This window comes from Mobula birostris, chromosome 10 (genome assembly GCF_030028105.1).
Source record: "Mobula birostris isolate sMobBir1 chromosome 10, sMobBir1.hap1, whole genome shotgun sequence".
Lineage (NCBI taxonomy): Eukaryota > Metazoa > Chordata > Chondrichthyes > Myliobatiformes > Myliobatidae > Mobula > Mobula birostris.
The window spans coordinates 94102724-94124069 of NC_092379.1; the positions used below are offsets into that span (position 1 = coordinate 94102724).

General features: G+C 39.7%; 1 protein-coding gene across 1 annotated transcript in view; it reads left to right on the top strand.

Annotated features, from left to right (window-relative positions):
* LOC140203718 (ATP-binding cassette sub-family C member 5-like) overlaps positions 1 to 21346 on the top strand; it is a 173910-nt gene that overhangs the window by 67271 nt on the left and 85293 nt on the right. Inside the window, exons 10-14 of the mRNA XM_072269755.1 lie at positions 4331 to 4478; positions 6123 to 6271; positions 7009 to 7116; positions 12086 to 12439; positions 16807 to 16878. Coding sequence (XP_072125856.1) covers positions 4331 to 4478; positions 6123 to 6271; positions 7009 to 7116; positions 12086 to 12439; positions 16807 to 16878 — 831 coding nt within the window. The remainder of the gene's footprint in view (positions 1 to 4330; positions 4479 to 6122; positions 6272 to 7008; positions 7117 to 12085; positions 12440 to 16806; positions 16879 to 21346) is intronic.

Sequence of the window (21346 nt, forward strand, 5' to 3'; positions counted from 1 at the left end):
ACAATACTCCAGATTCAGCCTCACCAATGCCTTATACAACCTCATCATAACATTCCAGCTCTTATACTCAATACTTTGATTAATAAAGGCCAATGTACCAAGAGCTCTCTTTACGACCCTATCTACCCGTGACGCTACTTTTAGGGAATTTTGTATCTGTATTCCCAGATCCCTCTGTTCTACTGCACTCCTCAGTGCCTTACCATTAACCTTGTATGTTCTACCTTAGTTTGTCCTTCCAACATGCAATACCTCACACTTGTCTGTATTAAGCTCCATCTGCCATTTTTCAGCCCATTTTTCCATCTGGTCCAAGTCCCTCTGCAGGCTCTGAAAACCTTCCTCACTGTCTACTACACCTCCAATCTTTGTATCATCAGCAAATTTGCTGATCCAATTTACCACATTATCATCCAGATCATTGATATAGATGACAAATAACAATGGACCCAGCACTGATCCCTGTGACACACCACTAGTCATAGGCCTCCACTCGGAGAAGCAATTCTCTACTACCACTCTTTGGCTTCTTCCATTGAGCCACTGTCTAATCCAATTTACCACCTCTCCATGTATACCTAGCGACTGAATTTTCCTAACTAACCTCCCATGCGGGACCTTGTCAAAGGCCTTACTGAAGTCCATGTAGACAATATCCACTGCCTTCCCTTCATCCACTTTCCTGGTAACCTCGTCGAAAAACTCCAATAGATTGGTCAAACATGACCTACCAAGCACAAAGCCATGTTGACTCTCCCTAATAAGTCCCTGTCTATCCAAATGCTTGTAGATTCTGTCTCTTAGTATTCCCTCCAATAACTTACCTACTACCGACGTTAAACTTACTGGTCTATAATTTCCTGGATTACTTTTTGATCCTTTTTTAAACAACGGAACAACATGAGCCACTCTCCAATCCTCCAGCACCTCACCTGTAGACAGCGACATTTTAAATATTTCAGCCAGGGCCCCTGCAATTTCAACACTAGTCTCCTTCAAGGTCCGAGGGAACACCCTGTCAGGTCCTGGGGATTTATCCACTTTAATTTTCCTCAAGACAACAAGCATCTCCTCCTTTTCAATCTGTACAGTTTCCATGATCTCACTACTTGTTTCCCTTAATTCCATAGACTTCATGCCAGTTTCCTTGGTAAATACAGAGGCAAAAAAACCTATTTAAGATCTCCCCCATTTCCTTTGGTTCCTCACATAGCCGACCACTCTGATCTTCAAGAGGACCAATTTTATCCCTTACAATCCTTTTGCTGTTAATATACCTGTAAAAGCTCTTTGGATTATCCTTCACTTTGACTGCCAAGGCAACCTCATGTCTTTTAGCCCTCCTGATTTCTTTCTTAAGTATTTTCTTGCACTTCTTATACTCCTCAAGCACCTTATTTACTCCCTGTTTCCTATACATGTCATACAACTCCCTCTTCTTCTTTATCAGAGTTGCAATATCCCTTGAGAACCAAGGTTCCTTATTCCTATTCACTTTGCCTTTAATCCTGACAGGAACATACAAACTCTGCTCTCTCAAAATTTCTCCTTTGAAGGCTTCCCACCTACTGATCACATCTTTGCCAGAGAACAGCCTGTCCCAATCCACGCTCTTTAGATCCTTTCTCATTTCTTCAAATTTGGCCTTCTTCCAGTTCAGAACCTCAACCCTAGGACCAGATCTATCCTTGTCCATGATCAAGTTGAAACTAATGGTGTTATGATCACTGGAACCAAAGTGCTCCCCTACACAGACTTCCGTCACTTGTCCTAACTTGTTTCCTAACAGGAGATCCAATATTGCATCCCCTCTAGTTGGTCCCTCTAAATATTGATTTAGAAAACTTTCCTGAACACATTTTACAAACTCTAAACCATCTAGACCCTAACAGTATGGGAGTCCCAATCAATATATGGAAAATTAAAATCCCCTACCACCACAACTTTATGTTTCCTGCAGTTGCCTGCTATCTCTCTGCAGATTTGCTCTTCAAATTCTCGTTGACTATTGGGTGGTATGTAATACAATCCCACTAATGTGGCCATACCTTTCCTGTTTCTCAGCTCCACCCATAAGGACTCAGTAGACAAGCCCTCTAATCTGTCCTGCCTGAGCACTGCTGTAATATTTTCCCTAACAAGCAATGCTACTCCCCCACCTTTCATTCCTCTGCCTCGATCACATCTGAAACATCGGAACCCTGGAATATTAAGCTGCCAGTCCTGCCCCTCCTGTAGCCAAGTTTCACTAATTGCTATAACGTCATAATTCCACATGTCAATCCACACCCTCAACTCATCCGCCTTCCCCGCAATACTCCTAGCATTGAAATATATACACCTCAGAAGATTTTTACCACCACTCACAACCTTTCTATTAGCGGATTTGGTTGAACTTTTAATGTCATTTATTTTCACCCCATCCACACTGTCAGCTCTGGCACTCTGGTTCCCATCCCCCTGCAAAACTAGTTTAAAGCCTCCCCAATAGCACTAACAAACCTCCCTGAAAGGATATTGGTCCCCCTGTGGTTCAAGTGTAATCCGTCTCTCTTGTACAGGTCCCACCTGCCCCAGAAGAGGTCCCAATGATCCTGAAATCTGAAACCCTGCCCCCTACACCAGTTCCTCAGCCACTTGTTCATCCTCCAGAGCATCCTATTCTTACCCTCACTGGCACGTAGCACAGGTAGCAATCCTGAGATTACCACCCTTGAGGTCCTGCTTTTCAACTTCCTACCAAGCTCTCTATACTCACTCTCCAGGACCTCCTCACTCTTCCTTGCTATGTCATTGGTACCGATGTGTACCACAACATCTGGCTGATCACTTTCCCTCTTCAGAATGCCATGCAAGCGATCAGAGACATCCTTGACCCTGGCACCTGGGAGGCAACAAACCATCCTGGATTCTCTGTCACGCCCACAGAACCTCCTGTCTGCACCTCTAACTATCGAGTCCCCTATCACTACCGCTCTCCTCTTTTCCCCCCTCCCTTCTGCACTGCAGAGCCAGACTCAGTGCCAGAGATCCGGCTACTGCAGCTTGTCCCAGGTAAGTCATCCCCCCCAAAAGTATCCAATGCGGTATACTTGTTGAGGGGAATGGCCACAGGGGAACCCTGCTCTGCCTGCCCTTTCCTCTTCCCTTGCCTGACAGTGACCCAATTTCCTGTCCTCTGCTCCTTTGGCGTAACTACCTCCCTGTAGCCACTATCTATAATCTCCTCATTCTCCCGAATGATCCGCAGGTCATCCAGCTCCTGTTCCAGTTCCCTAACATGGTTTGTTAGGAGCTGCAGCTGGATGCATTTCTTGCAGGTGTCGCTGTCAGGGACACCAGAGGGCTCCCTGACTTCCCACATCCTGCAAGAGGAGCATTCCAACATCCTGCCTGGCATTCTCTCTACTCTAAACAATCTGAACAAAAAACTTACCGGAACCTACCCTGGTCTCTGCCTGTTCTTGCTGAAGCCTGTTGAGCCAAAGCCATCCCACTCTGACTCAGTCCACTCCGACGATGGCCGCTGTTATATGGTGGTCTGCTTTTAAACCTTGGCGCGCTACGTCACGCGCCTGCGCAGTGCAGACCCTTCTCCCCGAGCAGTGTTTAAAAAAAACGACTTTTTTTACCCGATTTCTCACACCCTTCTTCTCAGCTGCTTGTTTCGACTGAAACAAGTTCATTAAGATTTAAGATTAAAGTCTGTCACGAGCCTTGGGGCCCATCAGGCCGGTGCTTATGCTAGTTTCCGTGACGTGAAATGACTGAGAGTACGAGACCACGAGACGCCCCCCCCCCGGATAGGACACCAGTCTATTGCGAGGTTAACCCCCAGCATTTTTGCCGGTACTGGGTAGACTGGAGCATTGTGTGGTTAAGTGCCTTGCTCAAGGACACACATGCTGCTCCAGCTGAGGCTCGAACCCACGACCTTCAGATCGCTAGTCCAAAGCCCTAACCACTTGGCTACGCGCCACAGAAATTCATTAAGGCCCAATCCTAAATGTTAACCTGTCTTTTCTCATCTCAGATGCAGACATCTTTTTGTCCATCTTTTTTCTGTTTTTGTTTGATGTCAGTAGCTATTCACTTATCAATTGCTGGTTGAAAATTAATCTTTTCTCAGCTGGAGATGTTCATCATTATATTTGCAGTTGCTGTTTTTTTTCCTCAATCAATTTTGCCATCTTGGGTGATGGTGTTAATTAACCCTGTGAAAAGAATTTATGATTGGAATAAGATACTAACAATGATTTGCTACACTTAAACTTAGTTCACTTCAATATTTGTTTTTGACAGGCAATCTATCTTTCTCATGTTTTCATAGATGTTTATGTCCAGACTGACAACTTATTTCAGGAAGCAATGTATTGCTGTCACCGACAGACGTGTGCGGCTGATGAATGAAATTTTGAACTGTATCAAGTTCATTAAGATGTACACCTGGGAAAAATTGTTTGCTGAGAAGGTTCATTGTAAGTTTAATGTGAAAACCAAAGTGTGCCTCTAGGATGGCTGGCAAAAACTCTGCTTTCAAGGTTTCCTAGTTATTAGTGGTTTGCAGCTTTCTGATATAAAGGAGGAACATTTTCGACCACTATACATTTCAGTTACAAAGCAATCCAGTGTTATTGAGGTCTGGAATCACATATGTGCCATTTTCAAAATAAATTAACCTTCTGGGTTTTATTTTACAACATTGACAAGCATTATCTCCTTAATATTAGATTTTTAAAAGTGAACCCAAATTTATCATGGGATTTTGGATCTCACTTTAGACAAGACCAAAAGGCATTCGAGCAGATTGAGGCCATTCAGTCCATCCAGTCTGCACCACCATTCCATCACGGCTGCTATATTATCTCTTTCAACCCCATTCTTCTGGCTTCTCCTCATAACCATCGACACCTTAACTACTCAAGAACCTATCAACCTCCACTTCAAATATACTAGATGACTTGGCCTCCACAGATGTCTGTGGCAATGAATTCCACAGATTCACCACTCTCTGGGCAAAAGAAATTCCTCCCCATCTCTATTCTATCTATTATGAGGCCATGTCCTTTGATCCTAGACTCACCTGCTTTAGGAAACATCCTCTCCGCATCCACTCTCTCTGGGCCTTTCAATAATCAATTTCTGGGTTATAAATCCATGTCTGATTAATGTTCCATAAGTCATCAGTACATTACCATAAACAACAGGAATTCTGCAGATGCTGGAAATTCAAGCAACACCCATCAAAGTTGCTGGTGAACGCAGCAGGCCAGGCAGCGTCTCTAGGAAGAGGTACAGTTGACGTTTCAGGCCGAGACCCTTCATCAGGACGAAGGGTCTTAGCCTGAAACGTCGACTATACCTCTTCCTAGAGATACTGCCTGGCCTGCTGCGTTCACCAGCAACTATGATGCGTGTTGCTTTAGTACATTACCATATGTATCAGGGATCCCAAATTCTGTAAAAGATTTTTGAATACATACTGGTATTCATCTGTAACAAGTTTGCCTTTTATTTTGAAGTCGAAATATCTGGCTTAGCAGAACATGTTGCTGTACCTACTGGCATAATAGCCTTTGTTGATTTATTAACTGACATATTCCTTTACTCAATTCGGGGTTACTCTCTCATGTCTGGAATACATCTCAGCAGTGCGACATGATATGTTGCATAGATGAGGATGGAATCTTGATCAGTTTCAAGACCTTTCTCAATTCTGTTTCATGTTTTGTTGCTAAAATCTAAATCAAGTAAGATACTTCATTTCCTACTTTCAGTTTTTGCAGAAAAATGGACAATAGTCTATCTGAATATGGTTCTACAATAGTTTACAGTTATAACAACACCCTTGCTTAGACAAAATAAATGAAATTTTAAGACAATAAGATATTCTTCAACATCACTCTCTTTTAAAATTGTTATACCTGCCTTCCACAGTATCCCTCCCACTAACTAGTATTTCTCTACCTAATTCCAGATGACTATTATATTTGATTTAAAACAACATTTTTTTACTAGATTTCTTGTCTTAGCTTAATTTTGTACCTTCTCCCTGATGTTTAAAACCATCACCATTCAAACAATTTTTGGAAAACCTTAATAATGTTCATTTATTCCTGCAGCGATCAGAGGCAGAGAGAGACAGTTTTTGGAAAAAGCAGGTTATGTGCAGAGTATCACAGTTGGAGTTGCTCCAATTGTGGTTGTACTTTCCAGTAGCTGCACATTCACACTCTACATGGCATTGGGATATGATCTAACTGCAGCTCAGGTAAACACAATCACAGTTCTACTAAATGAATTATAGTCACATGAAAACACTTGCAGAATAAGGCTGTTACATTTACAGTGGGTTGTGAAAGTTTAGCCCAAGCCGGGATAGTTCGGAGAAGGTTGCCTCCTTGGAATGGAAAACCGTGAGGTGTCGGACCTAGAATTTCTGTTGCATAATAGAATGCTTATAGGTGCATTGTGATAAAATGTCATTGAAGCAAATGTAGATTCCACGACTTTTCTTCTGCATTAAAAAATGCACAGAGCCTCTTATACACATGCATGGCATCATTTGGCCTATGCCACATGCCTGGAGGCATCACCCATAATTTTCATCCATATATGTGTGGCCCACTGATGGCCTGCTGATGCAGACGCAGGCTTTCACTGCACATGTGAAGCCTGTTTTGGAGTTAAAGGAGACCTGCCTGAACAAGTCCATCCCTGGTCTCTGGCCTCCCACAATCCAATCACATCCTTGAATGCCTCCCAACTGCAACTGATCATAATTTACCTATTAATCTTTGAAGAGCAAACCCATTCTTCAGGTCCCTCTGAAGATTTTTCTGTGTTGTGGAATGCACCGAAGTAAATACTAAGCCTTTAACTGACATTGATTCTAATCAGCCAAGTGAAATCTCTGTCTGAAGTATCAATCTGTTTTGCACTTTCGGATGCTGCCTGATCAGTCCATGTTTCCAACATTTTCTAATTTTGCTTTCTTTATTCATGTAGGCATTTACCGTTGTTGCAGTCTTTAATGCAATGACCTTTGCCCTGAAAATCACACCAATATCTGTAAAAGCTCTATCAGAGGCATCTGTTGCTGTGGACAGATTTAAGGTATGATTTTTGAACTTCAATTTTAATCTACCTTTAAAATGATGTGCTGCATACAAGATTCCTAAAACAGGTGCTCAGCTAGTAGTTGATATCTGTTGATAAAATTGATTATCCCTGAATATTTTAGTTGCATCTGCACGAACAAAAAAAAAAAGCAACACACTTTTAGTGTAATAGCATTATTTGGTAGTTTAATAAGAGGGAATCTAGGCTTACGAGAAAGTTACATGAAGGTTGTCACCACTTCTGCAAGGAGATATTTCCAACAGCACAGTACATCTACAGTATTGAACTGAAATATCAGCCTACTGGAATAGTGGAATAAGATCTGACTGCACTTGAAACATATGAGTGCTTCCCACTGAGCCACAGTGGACATACCTCCGATTACCTTATAAATGATGGATTAAAAGTACTCTATATGTTATATGTCCTGAATTATACTTATAAAAAAGTACACCTTACCGGTTACACCCTTCAAATAGATCTTAGAATTCAATCTACAACCCTAATAATACTGTTCTAATTGTCCAAATAAGATAAACTTATAATAATGGCCTCTGAGAAAGAGAACTTCCTACAAAATAAAACAAAGTTTTTTTAAATCACTTATTTTACCACCTCTATTATTCTGCTCTCTACCTTCCACTGAAGATTATTTATTATTTTACTGATAATATGTTTAGCAAATCCTCCTGCTCTGACATGCAAAGGTACCCTGAGGTTTCTAAACACAAGGGATTCTGCTGATGCTGGAAATCTTGAGAAACACACACAAAGTGCTGGAAGAACTCAACAAGTCAGTCGGCATCTACGGAGGGGAATACACAGTTGACATTTTGTGCTGAGACCCTTCATCAGGACTGGTAAGGAAATGAGGAAGAAGCCAGAATAAGAAGGTGTGGGCAGGGGAAGGAGTACAAGCTGGTAGGTAATAGATGAGACAAGGTGAGGGAGACGGTGGCTGGGGGAGGGGAGATGAGGTAAGAAGCTTAAATGGGATAGGTGGAAGAAGTGAAGTGTTGAAGACGAAAGAATCTGATAGGAGAGGATAATGGACCATGAAAAAAGTGGAGGAGGAGGAGGAGAAACAGAGAGAGGTGATTGGCATTTGCATCATCCTCCCCTATCATCCTACACAACCTTCCCCTCACCTAGTTTCATCTGATAACTTGTACTCCTTTCTCTGCTCCTTCCACCTTCTTATTCTGGCTTATGCCACTTCCTTTGCTGTCGTGATGAGGGGTCTCGGCCCAAAATATCAACTGTTTATTCCTCTGCATAGAGGTAGCCTGATCTGTTGAGTTCCTCCAGCATTATTTCGCTTTGCTCCTGAAGTTTTGTGCTTTTCGTGCTTTTGTTGATAAATGATTAGAAAGGAATGTATGTGAGATTTTCGTGCTTTGTTTGATTGCAAAACTGAATGATGTAATTTGTTTGTTAGTTAAAGACACCTCAGAACTATTGTGTGGAACTAGGGTAGTTATTACAAACATTACTGTTTGTGACTATATTTGTGGATAATCAGCAGTCACTATTAGGCAGTAATAATTTATCACACAAGGTCTTCATTGGTTGAAAACTTTGGTTATTAAGATTGATGTGGTCATGTGATACTCATAATTATTGTTGACTTTGATATGTTATGGAGTAACTGAATTAAAAGAACTACCAAGAGAAGCAGGAGCTTGCAACTCAGAATTTTGTAACTGCAAGAGCAAATTTGCCCATGTTGCCCATTAACTCAAAATCCAGCAAATCTACCTGTTTAATGCCATAGTTACTCTTAAAATGACATTTTTATAAATATGTAAAATTTAAACTTTCAATCAAACAACTTCTTCTGCAAAAGCTTATAACTCACATAAGAGAAAATACTCTTCCAAGAGTACTGTGTGCTATAGAAAATCACATGAAGCTCTACTTTGCTTTGAATCTGATAGTGTTTAATTCTATAAAATTGCATAGAAAAATACACAGAAACAAGCCTTTAAGCCCAATTATTTATATATTGATATTTATGTACTTGTGCCTTATTTATCAAAGTAATGCAATTTATTTTAAAGGCTCTCAAATCCAGTGCTCCTTACTTTTCCAATTTCTTTTATTTAGTTTCCCTTTGAAAGAGGCTACTTCTCTCAACTTTCTGAGCTAGAAAGTTCAATATTCAGAGCATTCTCAATTAAGAACTCTCACCTCATTTTTCAGTTTGATTTATCTGCAATGATTTTGCATTTGTCACAATGTGTTTTGGACTTCTCCACAAATGGAAACATTCCCAAATCTGTCCTGCATTACCCATTCATTCTAAAGACTTTAATTAACTCAGTTTTTAGGTTTTCTTATGTTTAAAAAAAACACTTGTTCAAACTTCCTGATAGCTACGATCCCTCATTTCTGGTCCTTTTTTTTATCTTTTCATTTTATTATTGCTTCAGTATTTCTGCATCTTTTTTATGGTGAGGACACTTACATGTACTCAGTAATATAAATTCAATTTGCCCCTTTCCAGAACCCTATGTAAGTTTAATTTATTGTCTCTAGCTCCTCATTTGATTGTTTTGCAAATAGACCTGAAAGCCAGGATAAGGGAGGCGAAAGACAGGTATAGGAGGAAGCTTGAGTAGAAACTCCAGCAGAACAACATGAGAGAGATCTGGAGGGGGATGAGGACCATCACTGGGTTCCGGCAAACTAGCAACAGAGGAGCTGAAGGCAGTGTAGACAGGGCCAATGAACTTAACCTGTTCTTTAACAGATTTGACATTGTGGCCCCTGCCTATCCCCCACATGAGTCATCTGTTGTCAACCAACACATATTCCACTTTCCCCTCCTACCCCTCCTCACAGATCCCACCCTGCTCTCATGACTATACCCCTTCCCCACATGAAACCACCACGGTGGGCTTCACAGCTGAGCAGGTGAGAAGACAGCTGAAACGTCTCAACCCAAGCAAGGCTGCAGGACCAGATGGTGTCAGTACCAGGGTGCTCAAAGCCTGTGCCCCTCAGCTATGTGGAGTACTTTGCCATGTATTCAACCCGAGCCTGAGGCTCCGGAGGGTTCCTGTGCTGTGGAAGATGTCCTGCCTCGTCCTTATGCTGAAGATGCTGTGCCCCAGTGGCCTCAGTGACTACAGACTGGTGGCATTGACCTCCCACATCATGAAGACCCTGGAGAGACCTGTTCTGGAGCTGCTCCGGCCTATGGTCAGGCCACACTTAGATCCCCTCCAGTTCGCCTACCAGCCCTGACTAGGAGCTGAGGATGCCATCGTCTACCTGCTGAACCGTGTCTATGCCCACCTGGACAAGCCAGCGAGCACTGTGAGGGTCATGTTTTTTGACTTCTCCAGTGCGTTCAACACCATCCGCCCTGCTCTGCTGGGGGAGAAGCTGACAGCGATGCAGGTGGATGGTTTCCTGGTGTCATGGATTCTTGATTACCTGACTGGCAGACCACAGTACATGTGCTTGCAACACTGTGTGTCCGACAGAGTGATCAGCAGCACTGGGGCTCCACAGGGGACTGTCTTGTCTCCCTTTCTCTTCACCATTTACACCTCGGACTTCAACTACTGCACAGAGTCTTGCATCTTCAGAAGTTTTCGGATGACTCTGCCATAGTTGGATGCATCAGCAAGGGAGATGAGGCTGAGTACAAGGCTACGGTAGGAAACTCTGTCACATGGTGTGAGCAGAATTATCTGCAGCTTAATGTGAAAAAGACTAAGGAGCTGGTGGTAGACCTGAGGCGAGCTAAGGTACCACTGATCCTTGTTTCCATCCAGGGGATCAGGGTGGACATGGTGGAGGATTACGAATACCTGGGGATACGAATTGACAATAAACTGGACTGGTCAAAGAACACTGAGGCTGTCTACAAGAAGGGTCAGAGCCGTCTCTATTTCCTGAGGAGACTGAGGTCCTTTAACATCTGCCGGACAATGCTGAGGATGTTCTATGAGTCTGTGGTGGCCAGTGCTATCATGTTTACTGTTGTGTGCTGGGGCAGCAGGCTGAGGGTAGCAGACACCAACAGAATCAACAAACTCATTCGTAAGGCCAGTGATGTTGTGGGGATGGAACTGGACTCTCTGACGGTGGTGTCTGAAAAGAGGATGCTGTCCAAGTTTCATGCCATCTTGGACAACGTCTCCCATCCACTACATAATGTACTGGTCGGGCACAGGAGTACATTCAGCCAGAGACTCATTCCACCGAGATGCAGCACAGAGCGTCATAGGAAGTCATTCCTGCCTGTGGCCATCAAACTTTACAACTCCTCCCTTGGAAGGTCAGACACCCTGAGCCGGTAGGCTGGTCCTGGACTTATTTCATAATTTACTAGCATAATTTACATATTACTATTTAACTATTTATGGTTTTATTACTATTTATTATTTATGGTGCAACTGTAACGAAAACCAATTTCCCCCGGGATCAATAAAGTATGACTATGACTATGTGCTTCACTGGAATGGAAATAACCAATTGTCAGTTTATTTTTTATTCCTATTTCTATTTCAATTTGTTCTCTCTGAGCATCTTAAACAATGTTGCATATTATTTCTAGAAACAACTTTTAAAACCAAATCTCTCCCAAAGGAAAAGTAAGGGGAAGACAATGAGCATAAGCCTATGATTGAATTTGAACATCATAATTAGAACTCCCTTTATAATGTGCCACACATACAGAGATACAAAGAGTTGCCAATTGAAATAAAAATAGTCACTTTTCATTCACTTTATAAGCAGGTCAAATCTGCAATTAAATTTCTGTTAATAATTTATACAGCATCTTTTACCATTGAAAGTTATGCCCCCTAAATCTAAAAAATGGGAACATTTCTTGCAATATTGAAATATTATTGTGTTCTTTGAATGCTAAATTCAGTAGTCTTACAATAATTGATCAATACTGTGTATTGCTTTGCTTAAAATTTGTTTCCTCTTCTCACCTCTACAGCATTTACTTTTAATGGAAGAACTAGAAGTTGTGAGGAAGGAGCCTATTAGCCCACACAATGCCATTGAATTTTGTGATACTACCTTGGCATGGGAAAGCAGCAGTTACTGCTTTTTAGAAAGACAAATAGATGCAAACAAAGGTGACATAAAGAAGATGAAAAAGAGGAAAGGAAGAGGGATAGAGAAGAAAAAAATGAATCTTTATGTTGAAGCTGGTCCAGAAAATTCACTTGATTCACTTGATCATGGCACTAAAATGCAGTATGACCACGATGACTTACATGTTAATTTATCATCTCCAAAACCCAAATTCCAGACAGTCTTACATCATATCAACTTAAATGTTGAACAGGTATACTTAAACAATGTTTTCAAAATGCTGAGCCTTGGGATTCCTGTACTGTTTTAAATATTGCATTTGAAATATAGTTATCGGTTTTTTAAAAATTGAAGCTCAAAACTTTGATTTTAGTGATGTTTCAATAATACAACTTAATCCCCAAAACCATAGTTCCTCTGTATGAATGTGATTGGCATTGTCAGTAATACCTGAATCTATTTTGAATAGCAACAAATTGCTGTTAATTTTGCTTACAGAAAATTAGGGGACAGTTATTATTCAACACAGATAAAATGTTTTACTCTGTGGCTAACTTGTATCTTTTCATGACAACTAATTTTAATTTAATTGTTACAACAATATGTTAATCAGATTATACTCATTATTTGATCATAGAACATTGTAGATTAGAAAGTGCTAGTATAAGCCTGAAGATGAAGACAACTTCAATATTCAATCACTGCTTTTTTAAAAAAAAATTTCAAATTACTGTTCAGCACATTGGAATATAATGTCTGGTGTATCAATGAAGCATGTTGTATTTATGACAGATGCATAAGTATTTCTAGACTGGCATATTTCTTGGGCATCGCACACTGTGAACTGCATTATACATTGGCCTAGAAATTGAATTGTATAACACATTCACTTTCTGTAATGCATGATTGATTTGAAGAAGAAAGCTGATTGCATCATGTGCTTGATACTTCTTCAGGAACATAACGTGAGTTTGAATTATAGTCCTCCAAGGTTGCATATCAGCTTTGCATGTAGGTCATTGAATGCAAAGCAACACTACAAAGGGATATGAGAAGCCCAGATGGAAAATAATGGGTAAGCACGCCTGTTCAGCAAATAGTTAAGGAGATTAATGGAATGACAGCTTTTATTGCAAGGAGTATATGTATAAAATAGGGAAGTTTTGATGCATTGGTGAGCCTGAAACTTGAGTTACATGTACAGTTTTGGTCTACACATTTAGAGAAGGCTAGATCTGCGACGCAATAAAGAAATCTGCAGGGCTGATCGCTAGGATGAACCTATAGTCATTGGAGTTTAAAAACATAAGAGATTGACAGGATTGATCTGGACAGATTGTATTCCTTAGTATATCTAGAACTAGGAAGAATAGATTAAAATTAAGTGTTGCCTAGTTAAGGCAATAAGGAAGAAATTCTTTGGAAATATTTTGGAAAATGTGTAGCATGGGTGTTGATGGTTGGGTTGTGTTGTTCTCTGATCTTGCCAATTTACTTGCAAATATAAACACACCAATGATGTTACCTTGTATGGTGGACAAAATGCTTAAAAGTAAATTGCCAAGATCAGAGAACAACTCAACCCAAGGAGGAAATTCTTTATTTCATGAATCTTAGGAAATTTCTAACCTGTAGAGTTTTGAACGCAGGGCCACAGAAAATATTCAATTGAAGAAACAGATACATATTTGAACCATAATGAAATCAAATGATGTTGGAAGAATGTGGGAAAATAGTGTTGAGAATAAAATTGAATCAGCAATGATCTGGTTGAATGGCAGCAGAGGCTAAAGGGACAGAGTGACTACTCATGCTCTTGTCTGTTATGTTCTTTAATTCAGTGAGGTCTATCAGTGGCAACAGCCATTTGTCATGTTCCTAGAAGGTGCAGTCATGGATACAGTCTAAAGTAGCCGAGCAAGTCTCAGGGGAAAAGCAGGGCCATAATAGGATGAACGCTTGCTTGGGCATGAATTTATATGATCTAAGTCTAAGTCAGAAATCTTTACTGAAGTTTGCATTTATTTCTTACCAAGGGACTAAATCTTTTCATGGTCAGATCTGTGATGGTTTTCCTTGATGTTCATCTTTGCCACTTTGAAACCAATAGTTTGTCAGAGATGCAAGATTTATGACCTACACTCTTATTTCAGGCTTTCCCATTGTGATGTACAACTTTGTTTAGGAACTCCTGCAAAGGTGTGTGGAGATGTGGAAATGCTGGAAGTGTGCACTTTGAGTTACGGAGAAATCCACACTGAAACAGGACCTTCAGTCAGTGAAACATTAAAGGCACTTTTATATCTCCCCACAGTCTTACTCCTCACAGATATTACCACTCATCTACATGCAAAAGGAAATCTGCAATGATCAATTAACCCACCAACCAGCATGTTTCTGGGACGTAGGAGGAAACCTAAGCACCTGGAGGAAATCCACACAGTCTATCGCCTAAAAATTGTATAGCATTGCATGTTTTCTGCAGCGTGTTCGATGTAACTTTATTTGAAACCTGAATGCTGAATATAATTGACAGCTGTTTGTGCAAACAGCATACTTCTGTGTATTGAAATGCAAATGAGGGTGTGTGACAAGCACAGTGATCTCATTAAGTATATAATGGATGATTGACATTTCTTATTCAAAATTTATTTCTTTCTGCCTTGTATATTGAAAATTAGCATGGGCTTCATCCACAGATGTTGATCTCAACTTCTGTGTTAGGCCCTGCTTCTGCATTGCTCAAATGCATACTAAACCAGGATGCTAAGAATGCATCAATTGCCGTGGTAAGCCCCTGCATATTCTTCACACTTGAAGTGATATCCACCACTACTATTCCATATCAGCCCGGCGACTGTCCTTGATTCTCAAGTAATGTCCTCCATATATCCTTGGATCTGTCCCTATCAGTCCTCACCTGGTTCCCCAGTCGTTTTTTAGCACACTTCTTCCTGGCTCTCTAATTACTTCATTATTTCCAGTATCCTTCTCAGACTCCTTTGTTGAATCCAGAGAGCATTCTAATGTTATTCTCATCCTCTCTGCCCCAATCTTTCCCTAATTCTCCAAATGCCTCTCAATCATAACATAAATCCATATTTTTGTTCTCCACTCTGAAAGGCCTTGCCCAAACTTCATCTGAGCTGTGACCAAATCACTCTGACCATGGTTAGTTCTGTAGAGAACTGCCAGTTATCTGCAGTCAGTGCAGTCCTCAGACTTCTGTACACTGCCACATGGTAGCATAGAATGTTCTGCAAGTCTGAAGCAAGCACATCTGACCTATCGCCCCATCCCTGGACCTTACAACTAAATCCAGGGTTGTTTTGCAATTTATTAAGACAAGGAGCTGGATATATTTTGTACTTAGTATTGTCCATTCATTTGAATAGGGTCACTGAATTTAATTATAAAGGTAAGTTAAATCTACCCTCATCAGTAATAGTGGTAGAAGCAGTTATACTGGGGACATTTGAGAGACTTTTCGATAGGCAAATGGAAGAAAAACGGAAAGCTATGTGGGATGGAATGGTTAGATTGATCTTGTAGTAGGTTAAAATATTGGCACAACATTAGGGGCTGACAGTCCTGTACAAAGTTGTATGTTCTATTTAAAAATAGCAAACCAGCCCCTTTATTCACTTAAAACCTCACTGCCAGTTGTGGACTGCTCTGCTTGAGGCCATGCAACAATGGCCTCATTGTCATTGGCAGCTACAGAGCTGTAAAAGCTTAATGTATCTAGATGGTTAGAGTGCAGTAGGGTGAGTGCAGCACTGGGTTAGATTCAATATGATCAAGCCCATTAACTCCATTTCTGTCTCCATAGGTGTCGCCCTGGCAGCTAAGTATTTCTAGCTAATTTTGTTTTGTTTCATATTTCTGACTTCTCAAAAATTTTGTTGCTGGGCATGTTGAAAATTGAAGGTGTGAAGTAGAAGCTGTTCATTTTATGACATGTTTTGTATGTTTGCCGAACAATTTGTAAATTAACTGGGAACAAGAAATGTAATGTTTGATTACTAGATCAGTGATTTTCAAAGGGACAGTTCAGTTTTTTGGTGATTAGTGGGAGGGGAGGTCAATAATTTGTGAGTATGTTTGGATAGTTTACATTGTGATGATCTATTTATTTCTACTGAATCTACTAACGGGCCTGCATGCAACCTTTTATATTATTTTATATGCTACTATCAAGTGCTGCTAGGCTTATGCTGCACTAAAATAAATAAGGCTACTTTCAGCTCACATTAGATTTGCAGTTCTTTTCATTGGGAAGTATTCTAGAAGCCCTCTTCTAAATTTTTATTGTGAAGCGATTATCTGTGGGGTGAATATATCCGTGAAGATATGTTTTGTGAAAAAATAATGTTGGATACTGATTGTGCTCTTTTATCTTCCACACTTCAATTGAAAAATCTTTCTATACTGGTTGACACCACACATATTTTCCCTTATCCCCGATGATCTACTTGTTGCCATGACTGAAGTCTTGGTCTACCTGTGTCCATCCAGGCAGTCTACTTGTGTGTATGCTTTACTTGCTAGTATCTTAAAAGCTCTGGATTATGTCTCCTCTCGATGTTTTACAACTCATGCTCCTTTTTGTTTTTTTAGGGTAAACTGGTAGGCATTTGTGGAAGTGTGGGTAGTGGGAAAAGTTCTCTGATATCTGCTATCCTAGGCCAGGTAAGACCTGTATCCATGAGAAATAATATCTTACAAATCTAAACAACTGCACAAATTAGATAGTTTGTTTGATGGGATATATCACTATTAAAGATCATAGATAAAGCTTTGATTTTATGTTTCATATTGAAATAAGCTTAGCATTGATTTAAGATAAATTCAGAACAATTTTTGGAGTTGGAAAAACTTTCAACTACCAGAGAACTACCTCAGTTAGAGAGAAGTAACAATAAAGTTAATGGAACAAAATTAATTGTGGAAATTAATACTTGTTACTTTCATTTTCAAAACATCAGAATCAGGTTTATTATCACTGGCATATGACATGAAATTTATTAACTTAGTAGCAGCAGATCAATGCAATACATAATATAGAAGAAAGAAAATAAAATAATTATAATTATAATAAATAAATAAATAAATCTGATTCAGTATACTTTATCCAGTATACGTATATTGAATAGATTAAAAACATGCAAAAAAAAAGAAATACTATATAAAAAAAAAGTGAGGTAGTGTCTAAGGGGTCAATACCCATTTAGGAATTGGATGGCAGAGGGGAAGAAGCTGTTTCTGAATCGCTGAGTATGTGACTTCAGGCTTCTGTACTTCCTACCTGATGGTAACAGTGAGAAGAGGGCATGCCCTGGGTGCTGGAGGTCCTTAATAATGGACACTGCCTTTCTGAGACACTGCTCCTTGAAGATGTCCTGGGTACTTTGTAGGCAAGTACCCAAGATGGAGCCAACTAAATTTACAACCCTCTGCAGCTTCTTTCGGTCCTGTGCAGTAGCCCCGCCCCCATACCAGACAGTGATGCAGCCTATCAGAATGCGCTCCACGGTATATCTATAGAAGTTTTTGAGTGTATTTGTTGACATACCAAATATCTTCAAACTTCTAATAAAGTATAGCCGCTGTCTTGCCTTCTTTATAACTGCATCAATATATTAGGACCAGGTTAGTTTCTCGGAGATCTTGACACCCAGGAACTTGAAACTGCTCACTCTCTCTACTTTTGATCCCTCTATGAGGATTGGTATGTGTTTCTTTGACTTACCCTTCCTGAAGTCCACAATCAGCTCTTTCATCTTACTGACGTTGAGTGCCAGGTTGTCGCTGTGGCACCACTCCACAAGTTGGCATATCCCACCCCCGTACGCCTTCTCGTCACCACCTGAGATTCTACCAACAATGGTTGTATTGTCAGCAAATTTATGATGGTATTTGAGCAATGCGTAGCCACACAGTCATAAGTGTATAGACATATGTTTTCCCACATTTTCCCACTTGTGTCAACAATGATTCAGCAGCTATCACTCTCATTTCTGAGTCAGCATTTTGAGAGTTCCAAGTTCCACTTGAGAGGGCATAAAACTAAATTGATATCCCATTGCATTTCTGAGATAGCATTGCCCTTTGTTGGAGATGCTGCCTTCAATGAGATGCTGCCTTCATCTGCTTTCTCAAGTGAATTTAGGAATTCCTTGATGTATTTCAAAGAAAAGCAGAGAAATTAACTTCAGTGGCCAAAACCAAAAATATTTCTCAAAACACATAATTAAAGCAATTTATCTATTCAAGTCAAACTTCTGGAAAAAAAAGTCCTGTTGCAAATGGCTGCTTTGTCTTGTCCAAAGTAGGATCCGGGGACCTTGGAATGTTAAAGACTGAGTTACTATTTCTGCTTCTTTAAATAAGCACTGGTCCACAAAAAGGAGAACAGATTGTTAGTCACTTGAGTGAACCATTTGGTTTACAGTGGATTGTCTGATTAAAAGGTTTGAAAACCATCTGTTTTACAGTATATGTATCGAAAGATAATACCATCTCAATAGCTGCATGGAGTTATAAAACGTACCTTTGTCATCAAAGTTGCTGGATGACTGCAATGTAGCTTTTCTCCATTTGCATATTTTTATGTAAATTTACTATAATCTAATGAATATTGTATGTCATGTGAATTTCACAATGCAGTTGTTTTGCCATGCTTAAATAGATTATTATTGTTTAGTGACTATTTCATTGTTCATTTATTGTTTTTAATAATTGGAATTTTATGTTTGATAATAGAATGCTTGCTGCCAATGCAGGTATGTTAAATCGATTGGTAGAACAGGTTGGAATATTCTGATTCTGAAACAGTCACTGAAAGCAGTTTTTTATATTATTAAAGCAAAGGAGAAACAAAACAATTGTCTGGAGTATGTCAGTCACTCCAAGTCACTTGGAAACAAATATTTCATTCGTGAAATCAAATTTATCTTATTGAATTAATATAATTGAAAGTGATCATATCTCTTTTCCCTGCATTGTACATTACTCTTCATTAAATATCTTTGTGTCATAATCATAACATTTTAAAAGCAGTCTAGTTACTTTTAATAATTTGGATGGGAAATTAAGCTTACTCAATGAGGGTTTCTTTAACCATAAAATATATGAAAATGGTTTGATGATTACACTAAATAGGCTTAAATGAAAATGTGATTTGTATCACTTTAATATCCTTTCCTTAATTTCACATACTTCAATTTCCGTAAAACTACCCCTATACAAAACAAAATTGATGACGTCAAAATTCAATAAAATTGAATTATTTCTTGAAAAACTTTAGCTGCATTTTTACCATAATCATTGTCATCTTTAGGTAAGCAATTAACTAGCCATCTGCATCTAAGAATTAGTTTATTTCAAGAGTGCAGCTAAACATGATTATTTAGCACAATGTAAACTCTCCTCCAATTGTATTTAAAGTTACACACATAAAAGTTGCTGGTGAACGCAGCAGGCCAGGCAGCATCTCTAGGAAGAGGTGCAGTCTATGTTTCAGGCCGAGACCCTTCGTCAGGACTAACTGAAGTAAGAGTGAGTAAGGGATTTGAAAGCTCATGTACCATCTAAAATTTGCTGACGATACAACCATTGTTGGTAGAATCTCAGATGGTGACGAGAGGGTGTACAGGAGTGAGGTATGCCAAGTAGTGGAGTGGTGTCGCAGCAACAACCTCGCATTCAACGTCAGAAAGACAAAAGAGTTGATTGTGGACTTCAGGGAGGGTAAGACGAAGGAGCACATACCCATTCTCATAGAGGGATCAGAAGTGGAGAGAGTGAGCAGCCTTAAGTTCCTCGGTGTTAAGATCTCTGAGGATCTAACCTGGTCCCATCAAATCGATGTAGTCATAAAGAGGGCAAGACAGTGACTATACTTCATGAGGAGTTTGAAGAGAGATGGCATGTCAACAAATATACTCAAAAACTTCTATAGTTGTACCATAGAGAGCATTCTGACAGGCTGCATCACCGTTTGGTATGGAGGGGCTACTGTACAGGACCGAAAGAAGCTGCAGAAGGTTGTAAATCTGGTCACCTCCATCTTGGGCACTAGCCTCCAAAGTACCCAGGACATCTTTAGGCAGTGTCTCAGAAAGGCAGCGTCCATTATTAAGGACCTCCAGCACCCAGGGCATGCCCTTTTCTCACTGTTACCATCAGGTAGGAGATACAGAAGCCGAAGGCACACACTCAGTGATTCAGGAACAGCTTCTTCCCCTCTGCCATCCGATTCCTAAATGAACATTAAAGCTTTGGACACAACCTCACTTCTTTTAATATACAGTATTTCTGCTTTTGCACATTTTTTAAAAATCTATTCAATATATGTAATTGATTTACTTATTTATTATTATGTTTTTACCTCTCTCTCCACTAGATTATGTATTGCATTGAACTGCTGCTGCTAAGTTAACAGATTTCATGTCACATCCCTGTGATAATAAGCCTGATTCTGAATTGCTTTTTAAGTTTCCAAGATATGTTGAACCTTAATATCTTTGAAGTACTACATGCGATTTTGTTACTGCCTTCAAATAGGTATTGACATATTGACTAGGGTTCAGTTTCAGCAGTTGGCATTATTTTAGATGTTAATACTGTCTACCGGAATTCCTTAAAATTAGTCAGTCCAAAACCATCTTCAGCCTCTTTCTTCAACTATTAGGCCAGAAGAGTTTTGTGATTTTTGGATAATGTCTATTTAATTCAGAACCCTAAAAAAATTAAACAATCTCAAATGCAGCAAAATATATTAAGACTTGGTTTGTTTAATGGCAAGTGTTATTTGCACAACATAGATGCCAAGATATGGGGCTATTTCCAACAAGAGAGAAACTAACACTGTGATTCAATATCAAACAGCATTACCATTGCTGAACCTATTGATTAGAACTTTAACAAAAACAGCGATATAAGCTCCATTTATGTAGTTCTCTACCTACAACTAGAGTAGTTATGTGAAATAATGATAAGAAAGTTCTAATGATCATAACCAATGACAACAACAATCTTAATTCAAGATGAAGCCCAGTAGTCAAACATTTTATGTGTCTTAGGTCCCAAGTATACGTACTTCATTTCATACCTCAATTACTTATCACAACACTCCCAAGATATTGTTAGCTGAAGA